The sequence below is a fragment of the Phalacrocorax aristotelis genome, chromosome 4 (assembly GCF_949628215.1).
Source record: "Phalacrocorax aristotelis chromosome 4, bGulAri2.1, whole genome shotgun sequence".
Lineage (NCBI taxonomy): Eukaryota > Metazoa > Chordata > Aves > Suliformes > Phalacrocoracidae > Phalacrocorax > Phalacrocorax aristotelis.
Window position 1 is genome coordinate 76,793,395 of NC_134279.1, and position 25,881 is coordinate 76,819,275.

Here is a 25,881-nt window from a genome sequence, read left to right on the forward strand (position 1 = left end):
ACTCCTCCTGACTAGATGGAAAGTGATACCTCTCATTTCACGACAACCAGAAAACGCAGAGGATTTAATTCCACCCTGGTTCTTTTGTTTTTAGCACTTGTGTGAAGAGGGTGAGATCAAGAAGAAAATCCCTTAGTCACTTAATACAGATAACATCAGAGGAGAGAGGGTTTTTGTGGACACTGGTTTGAAGGGAATTTATTCTTCCATTCATTCAGCGTGCTGCAAGCTTTTTCACTTTTGTACGGCTGCTATTTCCAGCATAGAGCTAGCATAGCCATTCCGTTCTGAGAAAGGAGCAATGCACATTTGGCATTTCAAAAATGACTTTGAATGTTTGACACAGCTGAACTTCTTGTTCATTAAGTGGAACTTTAATCTATGACTTTGATCCTTCAGCAAACCTTCTTTTAAGAGTAGATGAAGGTCCTCTATTTCATTTCATGCTTGTGATGACCACCATTTCTTAAAGATGAAGTGCTTCCCTTTTGTCAGTTATTCTTTTTTCCATTTTCCCCTCAGAACCTGCTGAAAATGTTTCTCCAAAATGGCCCTTCTGTTTCACATCAACCAGAAAGCATTAATTTTGTACAGTGGGAAGTTTCACACAGGGGAAGTTATACATTTAAAAGAAAAAAAAAAAAAGAAGCTCTATTTAAAATATGCAATTGCAAAATGAAAGTAGACTGGTCTCTGTGTGTGTGTTTTATAAACAAATGCTTTTCAGGATCTGAGCAAAAGAATTAAGGAAAGATTTAAATCCAAACAAAGTCTTCTTTCCAGATTTTTAAATAAATGCAGTAGGCTTATTTAGATTACACAATTTAAAGATCTGGTTTTTAGGCTAAAGTTTAAATGTTGGGCCTGCTTTATCCAACCATTCTTTTCTTCTGGCATAAATCCCTTTCAGGATCTCCAAATAGCACCTGCAAGATTTACTGTTCACAGAAGTTAAGATATTCCCTTGAAATATAAACTTACATTTTGATTTAAAAATGCACAAAGCTTTTAAATGATGGCTTTAAAAAACTGTTACAATAAATGACGCATGTTTGATAATGAAGCAAAAACAGGCACGGAAGAGCCAGCATGCACAGCTATGACAAACAGAGGAAAATTTGTAAGAACACAATCTCCGTATCTAGATGTAAGACTATTGTCGAACCTCGTTATTCGCTTTGGAGAGCATTTTGCGAGTATGATACAATGGTAAAACTTCCTCTTTCAGTATCTTCAAAGTCACATCTGCTAAAGATATCCTACCCTAATGTATCTGATCTGTGAAAGCCCAAGGTCATGCCCTTATGATTAGACATTCTGAGGGGAATAAAACTTGTACTTGAATTATACATATGGCTGTTAACAGTCACATTTAAAACAATGTATTTACTCTTCAGCACATGTGCTCCTCCAGCTGACTCTTAAGAAGCCAAGAAGGCTTTGAAAAATGCCGTAATTCTTAGCGCAAAACAGAAGTCACTCAGCTGTGTAACGTTACTGGTAAAAAAAAAAAAGAAATAGTCGCAGTGACAGCAGTGCCAAAATGCGATACGAGGATGGGATTGTTACGTTTAGTGGAAGGTTTGGTTATATTGTAGCTGTACAAGTCATAGCTAAGAGATGTGGAGATGACAGAGTGTTTGGTGACCCGGAGGCGAGCTGGAGAGCCTAGGAAGTAGAATGGATATGGGTAATGGAAGGTTTGATTGCAGTCAGTTGGCCTGACCCTGGATTTTCTCATGCTCAGTCTAAAACCAGGCCACCGAAAGCCACGTAGGGGAGGAGGACTTAACTCTGGGTGAAAGCGAGGGTGATTTTCTTAAACAAGCAGAATCGCATTGTGTTCTGAAGGAGAACTTCACTCGCTTCTGGGTTATTTCATTTTCTTTTCCATCCTGAGAGTCTTCATAGTTTATTCTCTAGAGCAGGTGCCTCATGGCAGCTGTCAAAGAGCAGGGCGGTGAGACCTTTCGCCTGGGGAGACGGGGTCAGATAACCTCTCTCCTTCAGCAGGTGCAAATCAGCTTTCCACTATTGAAAGGAACACAGTTGGTCCAGTTACCATCAGCCGAGGATCAGCCCTTGATCTTTTCCCAGGAAACATGAATTTGTGCTGTGCGCACGCCGGGAGGGAAATAAGTCCGGCATTACCTACAGCGCCCGTATTTGTTAAGTCTGCGTACAATCAGAAAGGAAAAAGAGCAAGCATATGAATCCCTTCATGAAGTAGCGTAGAGAATACCAAACTGCAGTATTAATAACCTCCTGTTATTGAATACTCCATCTGTTCATCATGCCAACTTATCCTCACTTAGAGCACTCCCCTTGTCATAATATTTTGTACCACACTCCCCTCCCTCCTCGAAGCAGCAGTTCCAGTTTAGAACTAAACATTTGCCCAGTCATGTAACCCCACCGAGGAAATGGCCTCCCTGCCCGTATCTGTTTATGTTTCTCTATAAAAAAAAAAGTAACTGAACTCTAGTTTCATTTCTGAATTTTCATTTTTCACTATTATTTTTTCCCAGAGATACTTCCATAGCCGTATGGCTATTCACAGGTTTGGCACTTGTGGCTTAAGCACGTTCTACCCCTAATGCTCGTTCCTGCTGATACTTTGCCACATGGCAACTTAAGTAGTGCGGGGAAAAAAAAAAATCATTATTTTCTTCTAACAGCTTTGTTATGTATATGTTTTTATATTTGCTAACATCTATAAATGGCAATAAAGTGGTTAACCACTTTAAAGTGATTAAAACCAAATTTGTTTATTTATACAACCCCACATGAGGCGCTTGGCTAGATGCTGCCTTAGCAAGGCACAGTGAGAATCTAAAGAAACTATGTTGTTTGAGAGATGTCTGAGACGTCTGTGTTGAGCCACAGAAGGCTTTCCCATGAATACAGGAGGAAAATGAAGAAAGTCAGAGGCTGCATAAACTTTTCCTGGGAATTACCTCCCGATCCTGCTGGATAACTCTGTGAAATGGACACTACCTGGAGACTGATGGGGAAAATCAAGTCGTTAAGGAGCTGGAGCCAAGTTGCTAAAGGCTGCCTATAAGCTAAAGTCCTTTACTTGTGCTCTGAATGGATTCCTGAAATCCACACAACTTCAAGGCTGAAACCACGCTTTCTAACCTTTGGGTTCAAATAGCCCCTTCTCAAACAAAACCCACCAAAAAACACAGGAAAATCTACAGCCTGTGCATACAGAAGCACAGAAGAGATGATCTGCTCCTACTATCAGGCATGTCGCTTGCCAAAGTGAATTACTAATGTTTGCTGCCCAATAGTCCATGTAACTATTTGTATTAGCTGCCTCTAATACACCTATTGCCATGGGTATTGTAAGGGTTGCAGACCAGTCCTGCAGAATCAAAAAAAAAGCTCTCAAATCTTTGCACCCACTCCCTCCCTTTCCATGCGCTAGTTTTTAAGAATCACCCCCGGTCCCCGAGTTCAGCAGTGCAGCAGCAGAAATAACTCTCAGATCACCCTGCAAATCTATTAAAAAAACAAACAAACAAAAAACCAAAACACGTGTGAGAGATGTTGCAACGCGGGGCTGGGAGCTTGGCACGGAGCCCTGGGCCGCACGGCCAGGGCCCCCCTCAGCGAGGGCACCCCAAACCCGGCCCTCGGCTCCCCGTCGGAAGGGGCTTTGCCATTTCCCTCTGCCTGAGGAGAGCCAGGCCCCGACTTACTGCCGGGCTCAGAAAACACCGCTAATATCTTAATTTTGTCAGGGGTTGTCCTGCCGTGTGTCCGTGTGTCCAGCCGCTATCTGAGTGAGGGGCCCCAGCACCCCTGAGGCGCTGCTGTGCCAGCGCGGGCTTTGGGGACGTTTGCGGCCGACCTCTGACAGAAACTGAGCGTTTTATTACTGAAAAAAAGCAAAAGATGGGGGGCTTTCTCTCGCCGGGCTCGTCTGTGGGGAGGGGACGGAACGAGCGAACACCCTCTTCGCTCCCGCGCCGCCGCGCCGCTTCCCGGCCGCGGATGAGGCGGGGGGCAGCGGCCGTGCGAGACGCGTCAAAGTTTCTCGGATGGCTGGAACGGGCGCTCCGGGACTGAAGGAGGGGAGGGGAGACCCGGGGGAGAGGCGGCAGCGGGGCCATGTCGGCGCCGCGGGCCTCCGCCACCCTCACCCCTGCCGCCGCCGGGCGGGCGGGGCCGCCGTCAGCTGACCCAGCCCACCGCCGCGCCCCGCGCCGACTTTGGTTGTCGTCGTCCGCCGCCGCCACTTCGGCGGGGAGGGGAATGGCGGGCGACACCCGTGAGCTGGCCGGGAGCGGGGAAAGCGGGGGTCGGGCGCTGGCCGTAACACCTGTTTTTGACCCAAATCTCAGTCCGAGCTCCAGTTTGGGCAGCGCGAAGGAAAAATAATGGATTTCTAGTTAATTCTCGGTGAAAGCAGGCGTTGCCCCCCGAGGGGGTGACAGGGAGCGGGGCTGTGTGGGAAGGCCAGGTTACCCCGCGGGGACACCGGGGGCGCCCGGCCCCGGGGCTTCAGCACGGCGGGGGCCGCGGGGACCCCGCGTGTCTTCTCCCCAGAGAAGCGCCTGCTGGCCCCAGCGGCCCCCGCCGAGGGCGGGCCCCGCGCCCCGGGGCTGTTGCGTTCCGCGCGCAGCGTGGCCCGAGGAGCTCGAACCCGCGAGGAGCGGGCGCTGACCGCGTGCGGCCGGGCGGCACCGTTAGCGCGCGCGGGGGCGGCGCGCTCCGCAGCCGGCGGGGCTCCCCCAGGCGGGAGAGCGGGGCCGAGCGGGACACCCGCCCCGCCGGGGCGCCGCGGCGGGGCAGCCCCTTGTGAACAACGCGGAGCTTTGGCGCTCAGGGACCGAGGGACGGGGTTGACGAGCGTCTGGCGCCGGTCGGCCGGCCGGGCGGGCCCCGCGGGGGTGCGCCCAACCATCCCCGGTGGCGGACAATGTCAGTATTTGACCAATTTGCTGCTTTTTCCTCTGCCGACCCCGGCCCGACCGCTTCCCTGGTGGGACCACGGGGAGGGCTGTGGGCCTCGAGTGGGGCACCGGGCTCTGAGGACGGGTCGGCGGCGCGGGAGGCGCTAAGCCTCGCTTACCCTCGCCAGGAGCGGAATTAAGAGTGTTCTGGGGTAGGTTTTATTCATCCTTGTTGATTTATAAAGGGCCAAACCCTCAGCCGCGTCACAAAAAATAGCGAAGTACCCCAGGCGCCGATGGTTTGCGATACCGCGGAGTGTGTCGAATGCAGCTGGCGTTAAGTTCGTTGAAGTTTAAACGAAACAGAAGCGGCTGAATTGGGTCCTAAAAGCGGCGCCGCAAACCAAACGCCGCGCGGATGGAGCGGGAGGCTCGCTGCCTGCTTAGCGCCCGCCCCGCTCTCTTCATGTCTTGGGCGCGTGCCTAGAACCAGGAGATTGAGGTGGGGCGCGGAAGCCCCGCCCGTGGCGGCGGCGGCGGCGGCGGCGGAGGAGGAGGAGGAGGAGGAGGAGGAGGAGGAGGGAGGCGGCGACCGCTCCCCTCGGGCAGCGCGCGTGCGCGCGGCGGGGGCGCGCGGGGGCGCGCGGCGGCGCCTCACTCCCGGGGCGCCCAGGGAGAGGCCGCCATATGCCGCGGCGGCCGGCCTCCCTCCGCAGCGCCAGCCTCGCCGTGGCGGAGCGGCCGTGCCCCCCCCGCCTCCTCCCGCGGCGGGCGCGGGCGTAGCGCTTCAATGGGAAGTTCTCACTTACTAAACAAGGGCTTGCCGCTAGGTAACGATCTCCGCATCGCATCGCCTCGCGTCGCGTCGCGCCGGCCTGGTCGCGGCGGTGGGGACCGACGGGGTGGGGGGGGTGGGGAGTGTGTGTGGGGTACGATCGGTCCCCGCCGCCGCCGCCGCCGCCGCCGGGCTTTGTGTGGCCGCCACCGCCGCTGCCGGCCCCTGCGCGCCCCCCCCGGCGCCGAGCGGGGCTCCCCTGAGCCGCATCGCCGGAGCAACTTTGCCCGGTGGCTGCTGGCGGCAGCTAGGGTGGTTGAATTAAAACAAAAAATAAACAGAAATACAGATGAAACGCGGGGAGGGGGGTGAGGCGCAGTCAGCGGACTGGAGGGCGCCAAGGGTGTAATTCATCCTTAAATAAAAAAGTCAAACGGCGCTAAAACTGCATCCAGAATGATTTTGGGGTGGTTTTTTACTCCCCCCGGTCCCGTTCGCTTTTGGGTTGAGCGGTGCCCTGGCTTTTAACTGCAGAGAAATGTTGGTAAAGTGCCACGGGGGGGGGGGAAAGCTGTGGTAATATTTCAATAAACAGGAAGTTTAAAAGCGGCGTTTTATTGCTGTAAAAAGTGCTTAAGGCCTGGCTGTTGAAATGATTTTGCTAAATCTGCGGACGGGTTATGTATCCGAGAGGTAAGGCGCTTCTCCGTAAATTTGAATTTCTCTCTTTCTTTCTTTCTTCTTCCTTCTTTTTTTTTTTTTTTTAAACATGTGCTAGCAAATGCATTTATGGATTGCTGCTGGGTTTTAAGGTAACATGAATAATGTGCATGGTGCGATGTTACAGATATGCCTCCAGAACTGCTTGGCATAAATTATCATGTTAATCTGAAGGTGATTTTTTTTTTTTCCTTCCCCCAGACATAAGGAGACATAATGTCGATTCTGTTTATAAACATTATGATTTTGTAAGCAAATGATACAAAAAGAAGGCTACAAAGCAGAGAGTAAGCCTGTTTACTGTGTAGATACAAGTCAGTCTACTGTGCTGCTTTGTTTTCCTCAAAAAAAAATTAAAATCAAAAGTCAATATCTCACTCCTAGTACCGATCTGGACAGAATAATTGTAGAAAATGCTGTTCTCAGCCTTGGTTTTCAAAATTTCACCTGTTGTAACTTAAATTAAACAATTTAACATAGCCTTATATTTTAATGAGTGTTGTCCTTATCAGGCAGAATGTTTGCTTTTAGGCCGTGATGGAGCAGCTGAAGATAATAATTCTGTTTAGCCTCATTGAAAATAACTAGGTCTGATAAACTGCAGTGAACATGTACTTTTTTTTCCCAGCGAATTAAAATTAACTATAATATTTGCGATGTATGTGTTTCAAGTGCATCGCCCCAATTCTTTCTCCTGGGTCTTAGAAGATGTAAATGTTCTTATTTAGCATTTGAGCCCCTTGGCAAGTAGCCTGATGCCCCGATTGAAATATTTTTTAATCTCATTATTGTATCCCACTTGGAAGGGAACAAGAAAATACTAACAGTAAAATTTATATTTAAATAATTTCAGTTGTAGATTGAAAATCCCTTGAGTGACACTTAAAAAAATCTATATCCTTCATAAATAAAAAGGGTTAAAAAGCTCGCTATAAAGTAGCCTGTGCTAGTAGAAAGGTAATTGTCCAGTGCATCTCTTTGTTCTGTGTTCTTATGTGTTTTACCTATTTTTAGCAATGCATTGGTGAGGCAGGCATGTAAAATTAGCAGCCCAAACTGCTAACTTCAGTAGATTTTGTAACGTTGCTCTTCATTGACCCTCAAAGGCAGGAAGATTTCAATACTGGAATTCCTTAATGTTTGACAAATAATACCCTTTTTGGTTTATTATCATGTCAACTGTCCCGAGATTAAACTAATGACAAAATATTTTGTCCACTTGCAATTCACTGGTGTATTTCAAACCTAAATGAAGCGAAGAACCGCCTGCCCCCAGCCTGCCACGGCTTCCCAATCTGAACAAGAAATAGGCGTTTATGGGGCAGCTGCAGCTCATACGCGGATGAAAGAGCTAACCCGTTCCCTTGTTTTTGTCATTGTTAATGAAAAATAATACTTGGGACGTGAATGCAGTTTCTCTGTGTTTATTTAATGGCATGGAGGGCATAAATAGGTGCAGAGTCAGTGGTGTGTTCTCTGTCCTTCTGTAAACACCCCCACCCCCCAAATAACATAGGTCCAATATTTCTCTATCAAGGGATGTGTTATTTCATCACTGAATTGGTAAATAAAACAGTAATAATCCCGAGAACTGCTGTAGTCATGCTCAGCAGAAGAGTTTAGTCAATGAAACTGCTATTTTGAAATGAAACTACTACAGTCACCTTTTGTGGATTTTTCAGTTCAGTGCTGTCATGTGTAGTTAAGGAGTAGCTGGAGCAGGCAGCTTTTGAGCACGCAGTATGCTGCGTGTAAAAAGCTCATCATCATAAATATTGTATACACTATGATACTTTATCATAACGTGGAGTTCCTGATAGCGTGACAAAACAAATTACAAGTGCCTTTATGTTTGTCAGTTTGGTTAGCTCTTGACTCGTCCTTCTGTATCATAAAGATAAATAGCATCTGCCCTTTGTTAAAAACGCCCGATGCTTCAGTTTTACTAATCTTGCTGTTTCTCGGAGTTACTGTTTTATTTACAATGTAAACAGGGCGGGCAGGCGCGGTGCTTGGCCAAAAGTGTGATCCGAGAGATTAGGCTTGGACTGGCTACTGTGAAGTGTTATCACCATACAGGCGCAGTAGCGCACTTGCCAACATTTTGAACCGTAAAGTCAATCCCTCCTTATCAAACAAGAACATCTACTGCAGGTCGGTGACTAGGCTGGGTAGTCCCTTTTGGGGAGAAAATTGACGTTATCCCAAAGTACCTGTTCACAAGAATACCATGAGAATGAGGGGGGGGAAAAAAAAAAGCTTATTTTACAAGTAAATAGTTTGAGCAATGATAAGTGTATGGAAGGGCACGGATTTAAATGTCTTCTAAGTAAAGACACTGAGAAGCAACATGATCTTTAATTTGCTTATGTGAAATATAACGCTTAGTCAAAACCAGGCAAATATTTTGGACTGAAATTGCTTGTTGCTGCTTTGTCTTTCTTTACTTACCATGCATTTGTAATACCTAGTTTTCGTGGAACTTATCTGGAGAGGTTAGGTTCTTGTGTGTTTAGAGACCTGCCTTTAAGAGTAATATTTAGGTTTTCGCCTCCCAAGCCAGCTGGGAACATTGATGAGGTGATACTCTCCAGCATGTGTCAAGCTTTCAAATCCCATAGCAGTTGGCAGTGTAGCAACACAGCAGCCTCAGCTGAGGCTCCCTAACCTTCTGGCCCCATAATTATTTATTTAGTGAGAGAGTAGAGATGGAGTTACACTTTTAATACGTGTCCTAAAATTTAAGGTGAGGATAAAAGTTGTAGTACATAGCCCTTTAGCCTTACTCCCTCTGCTGCACGTGCCTTCTCGCTCCCAGACAGCCTAGCAACGGATTTACAGTTTGGGAAGACAGAAGTTCCCAGCTGTGTTTTCGGGTCTCCTTCTCTCCTACCGCCTTGAGAGCAAAGATGATGATTCATTTGAATCTCTCTATTGATCAGGAAGAGATAGCAAACATTCATTACAGAGGAAACTAAAATTAACATTTCCTGCTGAAACATAACCCTTTGCTCCCTCACCGGTATTCCTCTGGGAAGACTGGAGAAGTGCAGCAGCGCTTCCAGCTGTGGTGGGCGTTTTAGGATCTCCGAGCTGCAGTGTCGATAGGATCTTTTCGGAGGCAAAGTAATCCTCAGCCATCTCCCCAGATGATTAACCTGCTCAGAAGTGTTTTGGGAATCTGGCGGCATCAAAGCATTGGCTGGCTGAAACTGATGCACAACCTAATGCGGTGGTATTGCAGGGAGGGGGAAGCAGAGTAAGTGTCTCAAACTGTTGATGGTGTGAAAAAGGGTGCTGCGCGTCCCCCGATTAGAGTTTTTTAGGTGTTTATGAGGCCCCATCGTTTGATGATCAGCTTTAGTTTGATGGTTGATACGAGTGAAAACTTCAAATTGTTTTTGAACCTGACCATAGACCTGTCTGGTTCCTTGAGGAATACAAGACAGTCCCCTGGCTTGTCTAATCTGTGCTGCCTTGTAGCTGCTATCTGCAGCCGTGCCAGGATGGGGAGTATTTGGAGCTCAGCGTGCCTCAGCCACACCCTCAGGCTCTGCCTGCCACGGGCACCAGTGCCCAGGCAGGAGCTGCCCGCGCCGCCCGCTTGGCTGGCACCGAGGGCTTTACCTGTGTGGGTGCTGCAGCAGGAGCATCTTTAAAAGGAAAAGAAAAAAAAAAACGGTAATGAAATAATAATTAAAAAAAAACCCAACTCAAAAGGAACCTCTCCTGAAAAATATCTGTATGTTAGATTAACAGGTTAATTATTTCTTGATGTGCAGAACATAACATGTTTATGTTTGCCTTAGCAGGGCAAGAATTTAGTTTTTAAGGAAGATGATTATAAATTGTCTCTTTTATGAAATATTTTTGTCATTTCATCTCAAACATATCATGTTTCCTGTATTATTATTCCATTTACTAATTATCCAGTTTGTGTCTAATCAACATAATTGAAAATTGACATAGTTTGATTTTTTTTTCTTTGAACTAATCATCGCTAATGCTGTAGCATGTTTCATGTTGACATTTATTTTGGATACCCATTGCTCATCTCTGCATTTTCATCTTTTATTATACCTGCCCTTTTCAAGGGGCTTTTGGAGGAACTTCCTTGCAGTGTACCTGCCAGGAGGGATTCTGCACAGAAAGCAGAAAAGGCTGGCCTTGGGGCTTGCTGAACAGGACAATTGTTAGAGTAATTGTAAAGTTGAAGGTTTTTTTTTAATTGAAAGCTTTTTACTTCCATTACATGTCAGGGCTTTGTAGCTTCAGTATTAAAACATAAGGTAATGTGATTATGTAATTTTGCCTTAGCTTTAGGTATGTTAAGGCATATTTTAATAATTTCTTTGCAGGTCAGTGGATGTCCCTTATCTGTGCCCAAATCACTTCCAGCGAGTTGTGTCACCACTGGCAAAGTTACATAAGTCTGCAGAGAAAGTTGTTCGCGTGTTCTGACTCTTACGTGTGCTGGAACTCACCACACTACCCCTTCTCTCCTTTTAGTCTTCTTAGGGGAGCACTGATGCCAACTCACAAAAAAAAAAGGAAGGAAGCGGAGAAACATTTCTTACTTGGCTTGAGTCACAATTCCAAATTCCCGTTCATGGTCCAGATTTCTTATTGTTGGATGTGCACTAACGGTCTTGCTGAACAGCCCCAATATTTTTTGATAGACTCCCTCTTGTGCTGTGGTATGTGGACACACCCTGTGATGAGCGTGGTGAGAGGTCCATCCTCTCATCCATCGTGGCATGCTGGAAGCTTTGTGATCAGTTCTCACACCACCATGCAGAACACAGCAAAGAGTGTAACTGTGCTGCTGCCTTTTAAAGCAAGCATTGCTTTTGCCACCTTCTGTGCTCGGGTTGACACACGACCTTCAGGAGTGAGAAATGTCTGTAGTTGGGGAACCACGCGGGGCAGCCTGGTGTTATGTGCATTTACCTAAATGTGCCTGGCCTTGTCCAAAAGGGATGCAGGTCCTCATCCATGTTGGACAGTCGGAGCAGAGTCTAAACACCCATAGATACTGGTTTAGGAAAGTTGAGTTATAGGGCCAGCAAGAGAGTGGTTCTGCTTTCTATTTTTCTCATGTTGGAGCCTTGGAAAGCCAGGCTGACTGCTGTTGCTGCTGCTGTGTGGGGCATTGTCCCTCTCTCCCACCCTCCAAATATTATGAATAGGAATTAGCCTATGGCTGCCTTCTGCTGACAGCAGGAATGGCAAATCCAACTCTCCAAGGCCTTCCCTGCCACATTCCCTGTATTCCTTTCCTGAGGCCAGAGCTTACACTGTGTGCCATAAAGCCCTGTACCTGGCCAAGCAGAGGAATGGCCAACGTGCTGTCCTGCATCATGCTTAGCCAGCGCGCTGGGGAGCCAGAACTCAGAAGAAAGCCAGGGGAGAAGCAGAACTGCAGGGTATTTTCATCATCTTCAGCTACACGTACATTTTTTAACTCTGCAGAATGTTATCGTAGCCCCTGGGTGAGTCAGAAGTTGGGAGAATGAGCCAGAAAGGAGCTATCTTGAGATGTGTGCCATCCAGTCAGATTGGGCTGATCCGCGGGGGGATTTGCAGGGAGGGAGAGCTGCCCCAGGCAGCTGTTAGTCATACCGTACGTACAGAGAGGTGCTGCTAGGGACTGAAAGACAGTAATGCCTTTGCCATTGGTGCAGATCCCAGTATCTTTAATTTATAATTGCAGAATTTCTCTTGGCTTGTGTGGGATTTTTACTTGAATATGGCTTTTCAGAAATAGCCCTCTATTTTAAGCCAAACTGTCCAAAATTACCATTTCTTCTTGCATATTTGCAGCATGGTACTCTTGATCCCCTAAATAAAATATATGGCTTAGCAGAAACGGTGTGGAGCACTTTGTCAAAATTCCCAGATGAGTCAAATTTCATTAGATGGTTGCAGCCAGTTTGTCTCTTGCTGAGTGTGTAGCTCCAGCCTTTGCAGCGTCATGCAGGACAAAAGTGTTTAGCAGAGATAACCACAAGCTAGTCTCCAAACTCTTAAACTGATATTTAAATATTTTTTTTCTCTTTAATGTGTTGTGCCAGATATGTTAAACTGTTTATTTTCATCCAGATAATGAGCGTTTTCACATTTGTGGTCTACCAACCATCTTAATGCGTGTCTGGTGCTTCACTGAATAGTATTAATGTGTATCACAACCTTTCTCATGCTGTTGATTTTCCTGTTCGTATAATCAGCATTACCGAGAAGTGCTCTTCAGTAATTCAGTGTTGTATGTGTACGTTCCCATGCTGACTGGAACTGGCTAGTTAGGTCTTTCTCTATCTTAATATACTATTTCTTGACTAAGGAAGGTCATTAAGATACTGACCAAAGCCACTGCTGCATTTTAGGTTTTACTTTGCGTCCTTACCAAATCCTCTCCGGCATGCTAAAAGCCTGCCCCTGCTGGTTGTGCTCCTTTCCTAGAGTGCCTTGCACCACGATCACTGCCTCTCATTTCTGCTACCAGCTTTTGGTGTGGAAAGTCTTTGTTCGTTTTGGTTTGTTTGCGTTAGCTTTCAGGATCCTTTAAGATGGAAAAAACTGCAATATCATTTTTCAGTAACTCTACAAACCAGTTACTTGCACCTAAAGGACTTACTGCCTTCACCCTCAATCAAGACTTGTAGTTAATACTGCAGTCACTTTATTCCTTGGTTCTGTCAAATTTTTGTTGATTTTTCAGCTCCTGCGAGGCTGTCAAAGCCGATTTGGATTGTGCTGAATTTACCGATAGTTCTCAATGTGGAACGTTTTCTTGTTATCCTAAAACTAAAGCAGCTTCCTCCATCTGCTCTGTTTGAGATTCACAGTCAGCAGTTTAGGCACCAAAGCACTCGCTGCTCCTTTGTGAACTTTGAACTCGGCACAACCAGAGAGCAGATTTTTGGTTTTGATTTTTACAAGCAAAAGCAACATCTAAGAAAATAACCTTTTATCTGTGTAGAGCTAGATGTATTTTAGCCACGCCAGTCTAGATAAAAAGAATGTCTTGCATTTTTTTAAAAGCTTGTGGGAGGAGGCTCACAATAGAGGCTCCATTGTACTGTTAGTACTGAGCGTACAGGAAATCACAAATTAGCTATGACGAGAGTATTGAAGGGGAGTTTTAAGTTTACTTCATTCCTGTAGCATTGTATGGTTTCAAAAGGGTTTCACAATACATTGCCTTTCGGGTTTGGTTGTGTATGTTGTTTGTAATTGGCAGTCCTCTGTTCAAGGCTTTCTCTTACCATGTCTTTGTTCAAAAGGTTTCATGTTTTGAATCCTCAAATCCAGATGACTTTCCGTCTTACTGTAAATACAGCGGCATACAAGTACACTTGGTATTTATCTCATGACCACCCTCCAGCCATCTAAAATTTAAATCTAGCATTATGTATTCAGCAGTGAGAGTTATCTCCTTAGAGCAAGCAATAAAAAAGGATTTTAAGTAGGAATTTGGAGAACAGTAAGCTGCAGGCACAACTTTTCCTTTCCTAGCAGATTTTGATCCTGCAGGATGTTGAGTTATTCAGCTTCCAGTTGATATCGGGGGGAATTGGAGTGGGCTTACAAATCCACAGGATCCTGGCTGCGTCCTCCGTACTAAGCCCAAGTTATTACAGGATAACCCTTTTACTAGAATTTTGTTCAAAGATTGGCTTGGCTCAGTATCTGCAGTTGAGGAACAAGTTCTCTCACTCAGTTCAAAGAACTGGGATTATGAGGACTCTCCAGAATCATTAATCTTATTTTATTAGTCCAGTGAATAAAGAAAGCTTACAATGCAGTACATTGTAATGAGTTGGTAATTTAGAACCTAAAGTACTGTGAATATTACAGTTTCGCATTGGTTTTCATAACTTTGCTAGCATCTTCCCTCTGGACTTGTTTTTAAGCCTGTTAAATTTTCTTAGTGATTTTTTTTCTGAGATATGTGGCTTCATTTAAAAAAAAAAAAACTTAACAAATACTTAAAGAGAAAATATTTTCTTACACCCACAAAGAGTCAAAGGGGGGAAAAAACCGTAAGAAATGGAAAATAAAGTTTGTGTTTTTGACTGTCTCAGGGATGCTATCTTAGAGAAATTATAGATTTTTTCAAAGAGTGGTTTACACAAATCTAGCAGCTATTGAAATGCCTTAAAGTTTTATTGGGAGGATGGGATTTTTTTTGTGCAGGAAGAAAAATGACCTCAAAAATCATCTAGTTCTCTCTCAGATTTTCAAAGAGAATTAGGGAAGATTAGTTTTCATTTAAGAAGACTAATTCCAAAGAGAACATTAAGAAGTGATTATTTTTATAAATAGTAAATAACCTGGTCTGTTATATCTAAGACTTCTTTGATCACAAAAATGCATAGTGAGAGAAGCAGTCCATGAATAAGCCATATGATACCTGGGAAACAGCTCACATTTAATTAAGTACAATTTTAAATCAGGTCAGTTAAGCTAGTGCAAGCCTGTCTGAACTCTGGTTTAAGTGTAAACTAGGCTTATTGCACATTTGCAGTATAGGAATCAGCAAAACCAAATCAAAATGTGATACTTTGCAATGAGTGCATATTGGGTATTTGTGTTCTGGTTTACAAGCATACTTGAGCGTAAATACAACTTCTCAGTGTGGGATTCGTACCTCTCTGTAAAAGGAACTTTACTGAAGCCCCTGTGTTTGGGCATTAATACCCTACCTGAGAACTATGTCACCTTCTTGAATACCACCTGTTTTTTCGTTTGGTTATACAAGAAGTTTCACATTACTTAAAACCTTAGGTAAGTACTGAAGGAAGGTGAAGCGTGGGGTTGCTGACTTTCAGGGCAAATTTGGTCTAATTATTGACAGGAGAATTGAAAGAGTGGGGAGCAAAGACAGTGGTGCTAGCAAATGTGCTCAGTGGCGATGGAATGGCCCAGATGCTCTTGGTGGTCTTCCCACACCCACAAGTAGCTCCAGCAGTGACCTGGGGTAAGTCACTTCCCTCCTCTGTGCCCAGTCCCACCGTGCCTTCTGTGCGGGTAGCGATGGTGAGGTTACCTGGGAAAGCTGAAACAGGATCTGCTGGAAATGGTGCCAAATCAGAGCAGGATTCTGTAGTTAATGGTGCTTTGAGTAGGTGCTTGGTAGGTCTTGGTTGTGTCTTGTTTTATCACAAGGAGATGCTTTGGCAGGCGGTGTGCTTTCAGTTGTGAGCTGAATTAAGGTAAATGCACTTAATAAAGAGACAACCTGTGGCTTGACTGAACACAACGCTGTACAAAACATTCTGCTGTGATTGAAGGGCTTGCTTTTTTCAGATTAAAAATGTTCTTTCTACCGTTAAAGCTCTTCCTCTTTAAACATTAAAAAAAAAGAAAAAGAAAAAAAGAAAAAACCAACAAACCCCTCCTGTATACTTGAATCGGGAAGTTGTATTTCACCATTTAACTTGACAGGCCGTGCATCAAACAAACCAGCAAAATACTGGTAAGTGGTGAGGCTGCAGCTCCATGTGCTGTGCACTGAGATTTGAGGATGTTACACTAGCACTGAGTACTCTTGCTCCTGCTGAGACACGAAGGCTTGGAGTGGAGACATGATTGCGAGCTATTTTTACTTAACAGTTGAACTTTGGAAGAGAAGTAGTAAGGGATAATTTCTTTCAGTTTGAGTTTGCACATTGTATGACTATTAAAAACTTCAAGACGACTGTTAAGTAAAGACAGCTACTTGAAGTGCCAGATGGAAAAGAGGAAGAAAAATGCCTTCTGTTTAAAACAGAAAGGGTTTATTGCTCGTTTTGTTGTGGGGTCTTCTCCAGGCCACACAGTTGCTGGGCCTGGCTCTCTTCAGTGTTGCAGTTGCCGTCGTGGGGCCCATTCAGATATTAGATGCATGTGAGGTGTGTTTCTCTCTCGTTAATTTTACGACAGAACCCAGGATTCAACCGACATCTCTGTCACATGGTACCAGTTCTGCATCACAGCATTGGGCTGCATTGCTGAAATTGGGAAGGGCGCTTTTCTTTAGTTCCTACTCGCGTTGTCCAGTAAGTGCTCTTACGGACACTGCAAACATTTCTGCTATTCTAGAAATGCGCTGGCATTCTCAAAAGCTGTCATGGTTTGTGAAATATGATACTGGCTGTTTGGTTTGGACGCGAGACCACTTGATTCATTCTTTTGCAGGGTAGTCGATCATCTTATTGCATCCATTTTATATGGATTTAGTTCACGGCTTGTGTTAGTTTATACATAACTTGGGATAATTGGAAAATGTGAAAAATGTGGAGTATTCTTCAGTTGGCTAAAATTTTTGAAAGGGCGTTTTTTCCTGCCGGTGTTTGGAAGTCAGCCAGGTGAAAGTTAACATTCCCACAATACCTTTTCTGTGGGATAATGGGCAAGTTCAGGGCAGCATTCTTTCTTTTGTTTATATAAACAGCCTGTGCTGGCCAAGGCTATGGGAGAAGTGTTGCTGAACATGAAATTGTTGCTGTTTGCCCTTGCAGTTGTTGCTCTGTTGACAATGATTTTTTTTTTAATTTCATTATTGTTCTCCTGTTTATATTTAAATAACATGGAGTCTTCTGCTCTGTTACCATTTAAGATCTTGCCCAAGGCAGTGCTGTATGAAAAATTGATGCACTCTGCAGACGATTTCATACACGGTAGTGAAATGATGTAGCTAACACAAAACTAATTTTCAGAAGCTTTCAATAAGCAGAAAGGTGTTTGTACAACAATAGAGTCTCTTTGATAATAGATGAAGAGGTGAGTGTCTGAGAAGCTGAACTGACCTTTCATCTTACTCTGCTTTGCCACCCCTGGTCCTTCCAAAACACAGCAGGAGTTAATGGTCAGGGAAGCGTGGAGCCAGGTGTGCGGGCACTGTCTGCTCTATGGCAGGCTGACAGCTTTTAGTTGCCACTACTGTTTTGAGTAAGGGTAATTTTTATAATATTAAAGATTGATAGGAATTTATTAAAATACATTTTCCTGTCAGAATTTGTATCTTTGTACTTTCAGAGTTGCTGAAGTTCATGTACTGTGAAGGTTATTGCAAAGTGCGTAACTTTGCATATAGAGTGTTATCCATTACGAACGTTCAGTGTGTCTTAAGCGCGTGTGTAGACTTTTTTTTTGAGGACCCCAAACAGGAATTTATTGTATACTGCCTCAAAGTAATAGTTTATACATGAAGACCTCTGCAGAAATCATGGCCTTTCCACCCAGGTGAATTACCATTTTTCAGCCTCTACAAAAACTACAGTAATGCTGGGTCAGTTAGCTGTGGCCAACCTTAGGTAAAGGTTGAAGAAAAGTAGTCAGAAACATAGAGAATTTCAGTTATGCTAAACGTTTAATCTGCAGTTTTCATGGGCTGTGATGTAAATGCTGTTCTTACTAAAAAATTAATATTGGTGACTTAACAGTTTTTCATCTTAGGTCTTTTCTACCAGAATTTTTTTTTTGCCTTGAAATGGCAAAGTTTTTCCTAGAAAATACAGGGATTTTTACTGTCAGTGCTTAAGAGGACAGCAAGTAAGTGTCACATCTAAAATTCAATTATTAGTGAATTCTGAATTGACAGAGGAAGAAAGTCTGGTGAAACCCTTAATCTTTCATGCTATCTGGATAGGTTGGGACATAGCCATATAATTATTCCCATTCATCCACAGATGTCACTGACATCCCTGTGCAGGCTGAAGCTAGTAAATAACCCTAAAAATCATTTTATGTAAACTTTGCATTTTTCCATGCAGTGTGTAGGCCTGTTGTCACACAAGCTGTATGTTCACATAAATACAAGTCAGTAGGATGAGCACAAGCACTCATAATTTTTTCTTCTCTTTACATGCAAAGTGCAGCAAAACAGTAACATTCAAATGCACTAAAATGCATTAATGGTGGGATTTCCAACTTCCAGTTTTGTGACCATAATTTTTCATCTGTTTTTAAACCTCTAATGCCTTTTAATATGTTTTCGTGGACTAAATAGGAAGAAAAGCACTGTTGCTTACTTGATAAAATAAAGACGTATTAAGAAATGGAAATTTATTGTCCTGTCTTCAGTTTGTATTCATTTAGAACACAGGTTTTATGGACCTTCTAGTTGGAGGTTATTTAGTTCTCTAGGATTGAAGAACAAATACTTGCGCTGCTGTATTTATTGCATGTAATTGTCAGTATCTTGGAACCGGCTATATTTAGATCTGTAGCATTCTTTTCTATTCAGTATTTCAAAGCATCCTGACTTAAATTAAGTCTATTTTTCCCACTGCAAATGCATACATGTATGGACCATATATGCCATGATTTTGTGTCAGCTTATTTTTTTGCTGTAGTACAGAAAGTGTTAGCATCTTTTTATCAATTGTGAAGTTGAAGTAGCTTGTACACATAGAAATTTTTAATTACATCAGATATGTATGTGCCCATCGCTACACAAGCCGCTTGTGTGCAGATACGTATCTGCTCATTCCTAATGTGCTTCATTTTGCGACTAACACTCAAATAGCGAGCTGCCTTCCCCTGCAAGCAGCTCTGCTGACTGATTGCAGAGCCCCAGTACCACTCAGTGTGAATCAGGAACGAAGTGAGACCTTCTTAGATAAAGACAAAAAATAAAATCCTAATGAAAGATGTGCACCGAATAGTAACTTGCGCTTTTGTGTCTACCAACTGTGAAACCTCCATAAGAATTGCTACTATTGTATGAGCGTTCCCACCTTCTTAATAGAGGTGTTCTGTATCCTGTTTTTCTTGCTGACTGGAGAATGACAGTTTTTAAAAGTATTGTAATGATGAAGTGCCATTAGCTGTATACCATTCACGTCTTAAATTGCATCCTTTGTTGTGTTTCTTGTAAAATAGTTGGGTATGGTCAGGATCTTGATTTGCAGCACTTCTGCTTTCTTTTGATTTTCTTGGTTTGTAGGTTATTCATTTTTTTGTTGAATTATATGTATTTCTGTGATTAGTTGGCATGGAAACATGGCTGCTTTATAGGCCAGTTGCTTTTAGCATTAATTTGCAGGTACTTGTTTTTGAACGTGAAAATGGAAACCATTAATGTTCTTCATCATTCCCCATCATTAATACTTGCATGCTTTCCGATGCAATGTGAATTATCTTTCTTCCTGTCTTAGAGGGGAAAATGTATTTTTCCCCCTCTTAAAAAAAAAATAGTATTCTGCTGCATCACATACACTGTATTAAGAAAAAAGTACTTTGTGTAAGAATTATTTTTATACATCTAACTCAACAGAATCAATGAAACAAAGCCTAACACCAGATCTTAGTTTAAGCCCAGAAAGCCTGTAACGCTTGTCAATAATGCAAAGTCATGCCACTCAATTTCTGTGTTTATTAATGATTTACTGATGTTACTTTTCCTTTTTTGTTTCAAGAGAGCCCTATTTTCTTGTAGAGGTTTGCTGAATTTCACTTGGCAAAGGTTAGAGGTTTGCTTTGACAGCTTCTGAAATACCTCAACACTGACAAAAATGAAGTTGTAGACTTTTTAATAGTTATTGCACTAGTACTCGTGGTGACATGATGGTATGCTGCAGCGACTGCTGCTTGGCGAAGAACAAGTAGCCCTATTACACGTCTTCATTGTGAAGAGTAGTTAGACTGCTACTGTTTGTTCATATTTATAGAAATTTAAAACTGTCTGAATGCATACTATTTTAAGTATAGGTAACTAAATATCTAATTTAAGACCTGCTGCAAGCAGGTGCAGACTGTCTGCTTTCAGTGTAGTTGCTTTCAAGTTCTTTAGGATGAGATTTAATTTCTTTCTAATTTCTAATAGCTACAGACTGTCTGAAGAGCTTTATACAGATTGGATGTGCATAATAAAAACAAGATTTGAATTAATTTACTTTGGCCCATACTTCTCTATCCCATTCCAGACTCCAAACACTTTGTTTCACTAACCATTTCATAGGGAGCATGCAGAACAAACAAATTCAATTGGTACTGCTTGTAACTCTGTTTTACATATTTAGTAAGCAGTTCATCTGGCGTATGGTGCATATTGCTGCACTGCTTTTTCTTTATTCCCTAAGTTAAAGTACGTGCCGTTCGATTTGAAAAATAAAAGTCCATGCAGGATTTGAGAAATTTCAATAAAAGAACTACAGATCTGCCGATGAGGAATACGTTGTTCATGCCACTAGTCCTGTTTTATGAATTTCATGGTATTACTCAGCAACCATATGGCTCATTCCCTCTGGACAGTTTAAAAAAAATCAGAAAATGAAACAAACAAAACCTTATAGGTGTAAACCCCACGTTTTCACATTTAATATTTTCTTTAAATAACTTAAGTGGAAAAAAGAAACAGTTTCCTTCATAGCAAACCCCTTCACCGAAACTGGTGCTTTCTGTAGTTACTTGCAAGTGGTTTTCTAGGAGGTTGAGAAAGAGAGTTTGGTATAGAAGATGAGGACTTTCAGCAGTTTACAGATCAGATTTTTACTAACCATGATGCAGCTGTGAAAAGAAGTTAGGCTGTGCCGCTTCCTGTGTGACAGCATCTCATCGTATGCACAGAATAAAACCATTTCTCCCCTCTTCCCCCCCACCCCTTCCCCTCCATTCTCTCATAAACAAACGGGTCTGTTAACAGAGAAGAGTGAAAAATAAGTGGGTGCCACCCTTTTATCATCTGTGTACTTGTCAGAGTAACTGGGGACAAGATGCACTGCTGTGGCTGTCGTAAGCTGCTTTGGTTTTCCTCCCCATCCTTCCCTGCAATGCCCAGTGGCATTCCTGCTCTGGGAAGAGCAGCAGCGCGACCACATGGGGATGGGGTGGGGTGTGAAAACCCGGTATAATTGACGTAATCCTTGTACTGAATTGTAACTTTTATTTCATCTTGTCTCTGGAACTAAATTTTCGGTAATCGGCATTGCCTCTTTCTACATATTTTTAGTTCTTTAACCCAATTGTTGTCTGAGGTTGGTGTCCTGCAGCACCACAACTCATTAGTTCTGACTGGTGGTAAACCTAAGTCCACTCAGCTCCTGCCAGTTGTGTTGTATTGCTTTGTGATAAGGTGCCCCCCAAAATTCAGGACAAAGTGAGTAAGTGTAGCTGCAGTTGCATGAATCCCTGTCCTCCTACAGTGTTGGAAGACAGCGCCTTTCTCAAATTCATTTCCCCACAGGTTGGATATAGAACTCATTGAAATCAAAGGCTTCCCTTCTGTTGGGAAGCTCTCAGTGTTCTGCTGTGGGTGCTTGCCAGACCTCCCAGAGAATTAAGCTACTGATAGTGTTGTCCTTTAAATATTTTTGACATAAAAGTTTAATTATCTTTATATGAAGTAGTTAATGTGCTTTAAGGAATACATAATCCTGCTAAATTGAGCATTTTATCCAAGTGTTCTGGAAAGTAACTGTAGAACAAGTATGAAAAGGAATGTATCAAAATAGACAGGTGTCAGAGTGCCACTAGAGGAAGTTTATATCCCTAAAGGGAAAAAAAATTACTAAAACTTACTAGGTGTGCAGATTTCAATAACTCCATTAATTTTGCAAGTCCTTTGGCTGCTGTGAGTTGTGGTAGCCATTCTATGAAGTTAGAAGGCAACAAAGTCAGGTGTCTACAAGGTAATAATGCAATAAAAAGTGTCTTAATGATGTTGAGAAGTTGATGTGTTGCAACTTACTGCAAGGTAGTTTTATAGTCACTAGCATTCAAACTTGGAAAGAGGGCTGCTGATGAAAATACTGGTGGGAAGCCTGGATGCTATCAGCATTCTTAACTTTGAGTCGCAGCTCAGAAAAGCCCCCGAGGGTCACATTTCACAACGTGTTGTGGTGCTGTAAACTTTATAAGAAATGATGCTAACTAATTATCTTTCAAAAAATATGAGAACACACAGGTGGGGTTGCCTCTTGAAGCATTAAGCTCTTTGGCCAGCACCAGTTTATTCACCATCTCTATGTACCTTATTTTATCTGGTTTATGGCACAGACCTGATAAATGACCCTCATGTGGGCGACTTCTGGGTGCAGAATTTTCACTAGAGAGAGTTATTTTCCAGATTTCATCTGTTATTCTCAGCACTTGGTCGTTCTCTTCCTTTTGTAACTGGGATGACAGTCCTGACCCAGGAGGGGCAGAAAGAATGAAAAGGTTGATCTGAAGAAAATATTAAAAGCTACAATTTCCTCTGAAACAAGTGGTGCTATCAAAGTACCTAATAAGCAAAAAGAGAGTGGTAGTAACTGAAGTCAGGGAGCAGAAGTAATAACTTCTGTTTTTTTACTTTTGCAGTGATATGCCTGCACTGATTTGGTTTGCTTTACATCCAGAAAAGAGGGAAAATAATGTGTTCTGAAGACCTGTTGCTCTCTCGATCTCGAGAGCAAGGATTAGCTTCATGTTCTCCCATGACATTCTGGGAAATAGTCATAATGCTTTCTTGGTTTCTGGGAGTTATCTGATAGCTGTTGTCTAGCACTGGGCGAGCACTAAGCTGTCATTCCCTCCCATTTTTTAAGAAACTACAGCCAGCAGGAAGCAGTTAAGTTAGACTTGCTTTCCAGTATCTTTCTCTATGCTGTGTCCATTTTCTGAACAACAGAATGAGTTTACTTGCATGAAGTCAGTGATGCTTTTGATTATCTTTGGATGATAAAATTCCAAGTCACTTGATTGTTCCCCGTGACTGTCTGTTTTTAGAAATATAATGCTCCTGCTTGCCTTTCAGCATGCTGCTGTTTATCCTGCTGCTGACATCCCTCCCGTTTCTGCTTTCAGAATGTGTAGAAAAACATTGAGTAAGGGTTCTTATTTTGGAAAATTTTTATTACATCTAATACGCTGGTCTCATTTCCATTCGAATTGCTTCTCAATCTGTTGCCAATCTATATTTTGTTTTGAAAGGAAGTTGCTGGAGTCCGTTTTTTGTAACTGTCCATTTTTTCACAAACTGTAACACTGCAGAAGTCTGAGGCTGATGCTGCGAGGGGGGGATGTGACATTTGTGTGACGCACATATGTGCCGTGGGCAGATTTTGTAAATGTCTCTGCCTGCAGATCGGGGGACAGGGGAGCTGTAACGTTTTTTTTTTTTTTTCAAGATAAAGCATACGTGGAAAAAACTAGAATAAAACTACATACTGACATCTGAACTTCGTTTGCTGAGAAATGTAATAGTGAATTCGCTTTCCAAAATATAGTGCTCAATCAATGTGAGAATATACAGTTGGAGAACTAACCTGTTAAGAAATCTTGCTGGTGTGAAGTATGAGGGGTAACCCTTTGCCTTAAGTTTTGTAACTCTTAATAATGGAGCCAATAATTCCTTTTTAATACTTTCTTGCAACTGATGTTTTTAGCACTGATAAATGCTTAATGCAATTTACAGAGATAGAACATGATTTGCACCCAGAAAAATTTATAATTTGCAGCCTTTATCTGCAGACAAAGCATTTTTATGCATGTGAATAGGCCCTTTTCAAGTTGAAAATGGTTAAACTACAGAGATTAAAAGAAACGTTATAAAGCCTAGTGAAAAAATGTAAATATGGGTCATTTTTAAACACTTCTGACTTTTCACCAGTTCAATGGAAACAACTTAAAGCGTTCAAAAACCTTCTCTAAACCCTTTTAGTATGTGGTATGTGTGGGAAGAAATATTTTGCTTCTCTCATCAAGTCATGGGAATAACTCCTGATTTTGAACTGTGTTTTTCAGTACAGCTTTAACTGTGATATTGGGACCAGAGCCTTTGTAATTGAAACTCAGAACTTTACTTGAAGAAAAGCTCAGTAGAACAGGTCTCTTACATCATATGCTTTTATTATATTATGATTAAATGTAACTTGATAATATAAACCCAGCTTTTTGCCTTACACTGCCTGTTTTATTTGGCACTTCAACTGTTGTTATTGGCCCGTTCTCTGTGAGCTTGTCATTTTTATACATCCTGTTTGCTTACCTTCAAAATGAACATCTTTTCAAAAAATCCTATTTATTCAGGCTTGGTTTGGCTGCAGAGGACCCTGGATGGGAGGTGCAGGACTTTGATTTCAGAATGCTCTAGGAGCTCTCATTTTTACAACAGAACTGTTCTGTAGTTTGTAATCGTCATCAACCACTTTCTTCATATTGACAGAGAACAGCAGAGGTCAGTGGCTGTGGGAGGAACCGAAAAGGGAGAGAGAAAAAAGCTTTAAGGAGCCCTTTGCACCGGTTCAGTTTTTGTCAGAGTTGCTTTGGTTTTCAGAAGAATGTAATGGAGTGTAACTCAAGAGGGAGTTTGTCTTCATTTACCAGAAACCTTGATCCTGTGTTGAACTGTCCCTTTTTAATTGTCCTTAAGAGTCTCGGCTGCGTATATATATTTATTTGTTTTTAAAAAGTTTTATCTGTATATCTTAGAGGAAGTTTCTAGCTCTTCTCTGTTCTTCCCATCCCTAAACAAGAGAGTTACAGTATTTTTTTGTCCCCACTATAAGGGCTGCTGACATGTATGGCACAGTGATGTTCAGCTGAGGGGATGGTGAATCACATCAGATGCTTTCCCAAAATTTTTTTATTTAAAAAAAAGGGTGTTAAGGAGTTACAAAGAAAATGGCGAGGTCAGTGTTCAGTATGTAAAACACTTCTGTGCTGTTATTTTTAGTGTCATTCGAGTGTGTTCTGCTGACCTCAAAAAAAAATGAAACCTTGTGAAACTAATTTGATTATCCAAGGCTCCACACTTGCTTATCATCGGACTTTTTGATAAGGAAAACAAGGAGTGCCCCAGGTAATAGTTTAACGTTCTTGGTCAAAGTACAGGTGTGCTGTTAGAGAAACTGTTCTCCATGTTTGGGATCAGAAAAAAGGAAGCCTTTGATGTTGGCTCTGCTCGGGTTATTGGGTTTCTTTCTCTGAGACAGCATCCTGTACAACATATAAAATATAAGAAAAGAGGTGCAGAGAGTAGCCATTAGGACAGGCTACATTCAGAAATTATATTCTGTAATAAATCCTTGGCAATGTCTTTAAAACATGATGTGAAATTAATATTCTGAAAGTGGTTGTATTGACAATGCTAAAGAGTATTTTTTCCCAAAGCATACTTACAGCTCTGGCAGTGGTTTAAAACAAAACAAACCAACCCAAAACCTGCTGGAATAAAATAACTTGCTGTGGGAGAAACAGTTTTGGAGGAGAGAAAACAAATTATTCTTTTATTCTTTTTTCTTTCTCAGTTCAAATATGTAATATTTTATAGGCAAATCAAGAGTCGTTCCTTGAGTGTATTACATTTTAAATTGACATTATATGGCTGTTCAGCCTTGATCAAAATTGCAGCCAAGATGCCACTTCTGATAACTACAAGAGAAAACGCAGTGCTTGCATGCTCCTTTATATTGAATGCGTGGGTAAAAGAGTGAGGATAAGGCCACTGATATATTTCACTTCATATGGCCATGCAGCCCTGCTTTGCCAACCCATTCTAGACCTGCGTTCTGTATC

The 25,881-nt window shown here is 42.7% G+C and overlaps 1 protein-coding gene across 18 annotated transcripts in view; it reads left to right on the top strand.

Moving 5' to 3' along the window:
- Nucleotides 1-25,881, top strand: part of CTBP1 (C-terminal binding protein 1) — a 248,851-nt gene that overhangs the window by 175,430 nt on the left and 47,540 nt on the right. For 2 of the 18 annotated variants that reach the window (XM_075092100.1, XM_075092105.1), the window contains exon 1: nt 5,543-5,734. The exons of 10 other annotated variants lie outside the window; for them this stretch is intronic. Coding sequence is in view for 1 of the 8 variants with exons in the window: in XM_075092107.1 (XP_074948208.1) it covers nt 5,695-5,734 (40 nt within the window). In the remaining 7 variants the exon portion in view is untranslated. Of the gene's footprint in view, nt 1-4,919; nt 5,117-5,510; nt 5,735-6,327; nt 6,373-25,881 lie in introns of those variants that run through there. 6 more of the 18 variants (XM_075092104.1, XM_075092094.1, XM_075092106.1 and 3 more) reach the window with 5 other exon arrangements.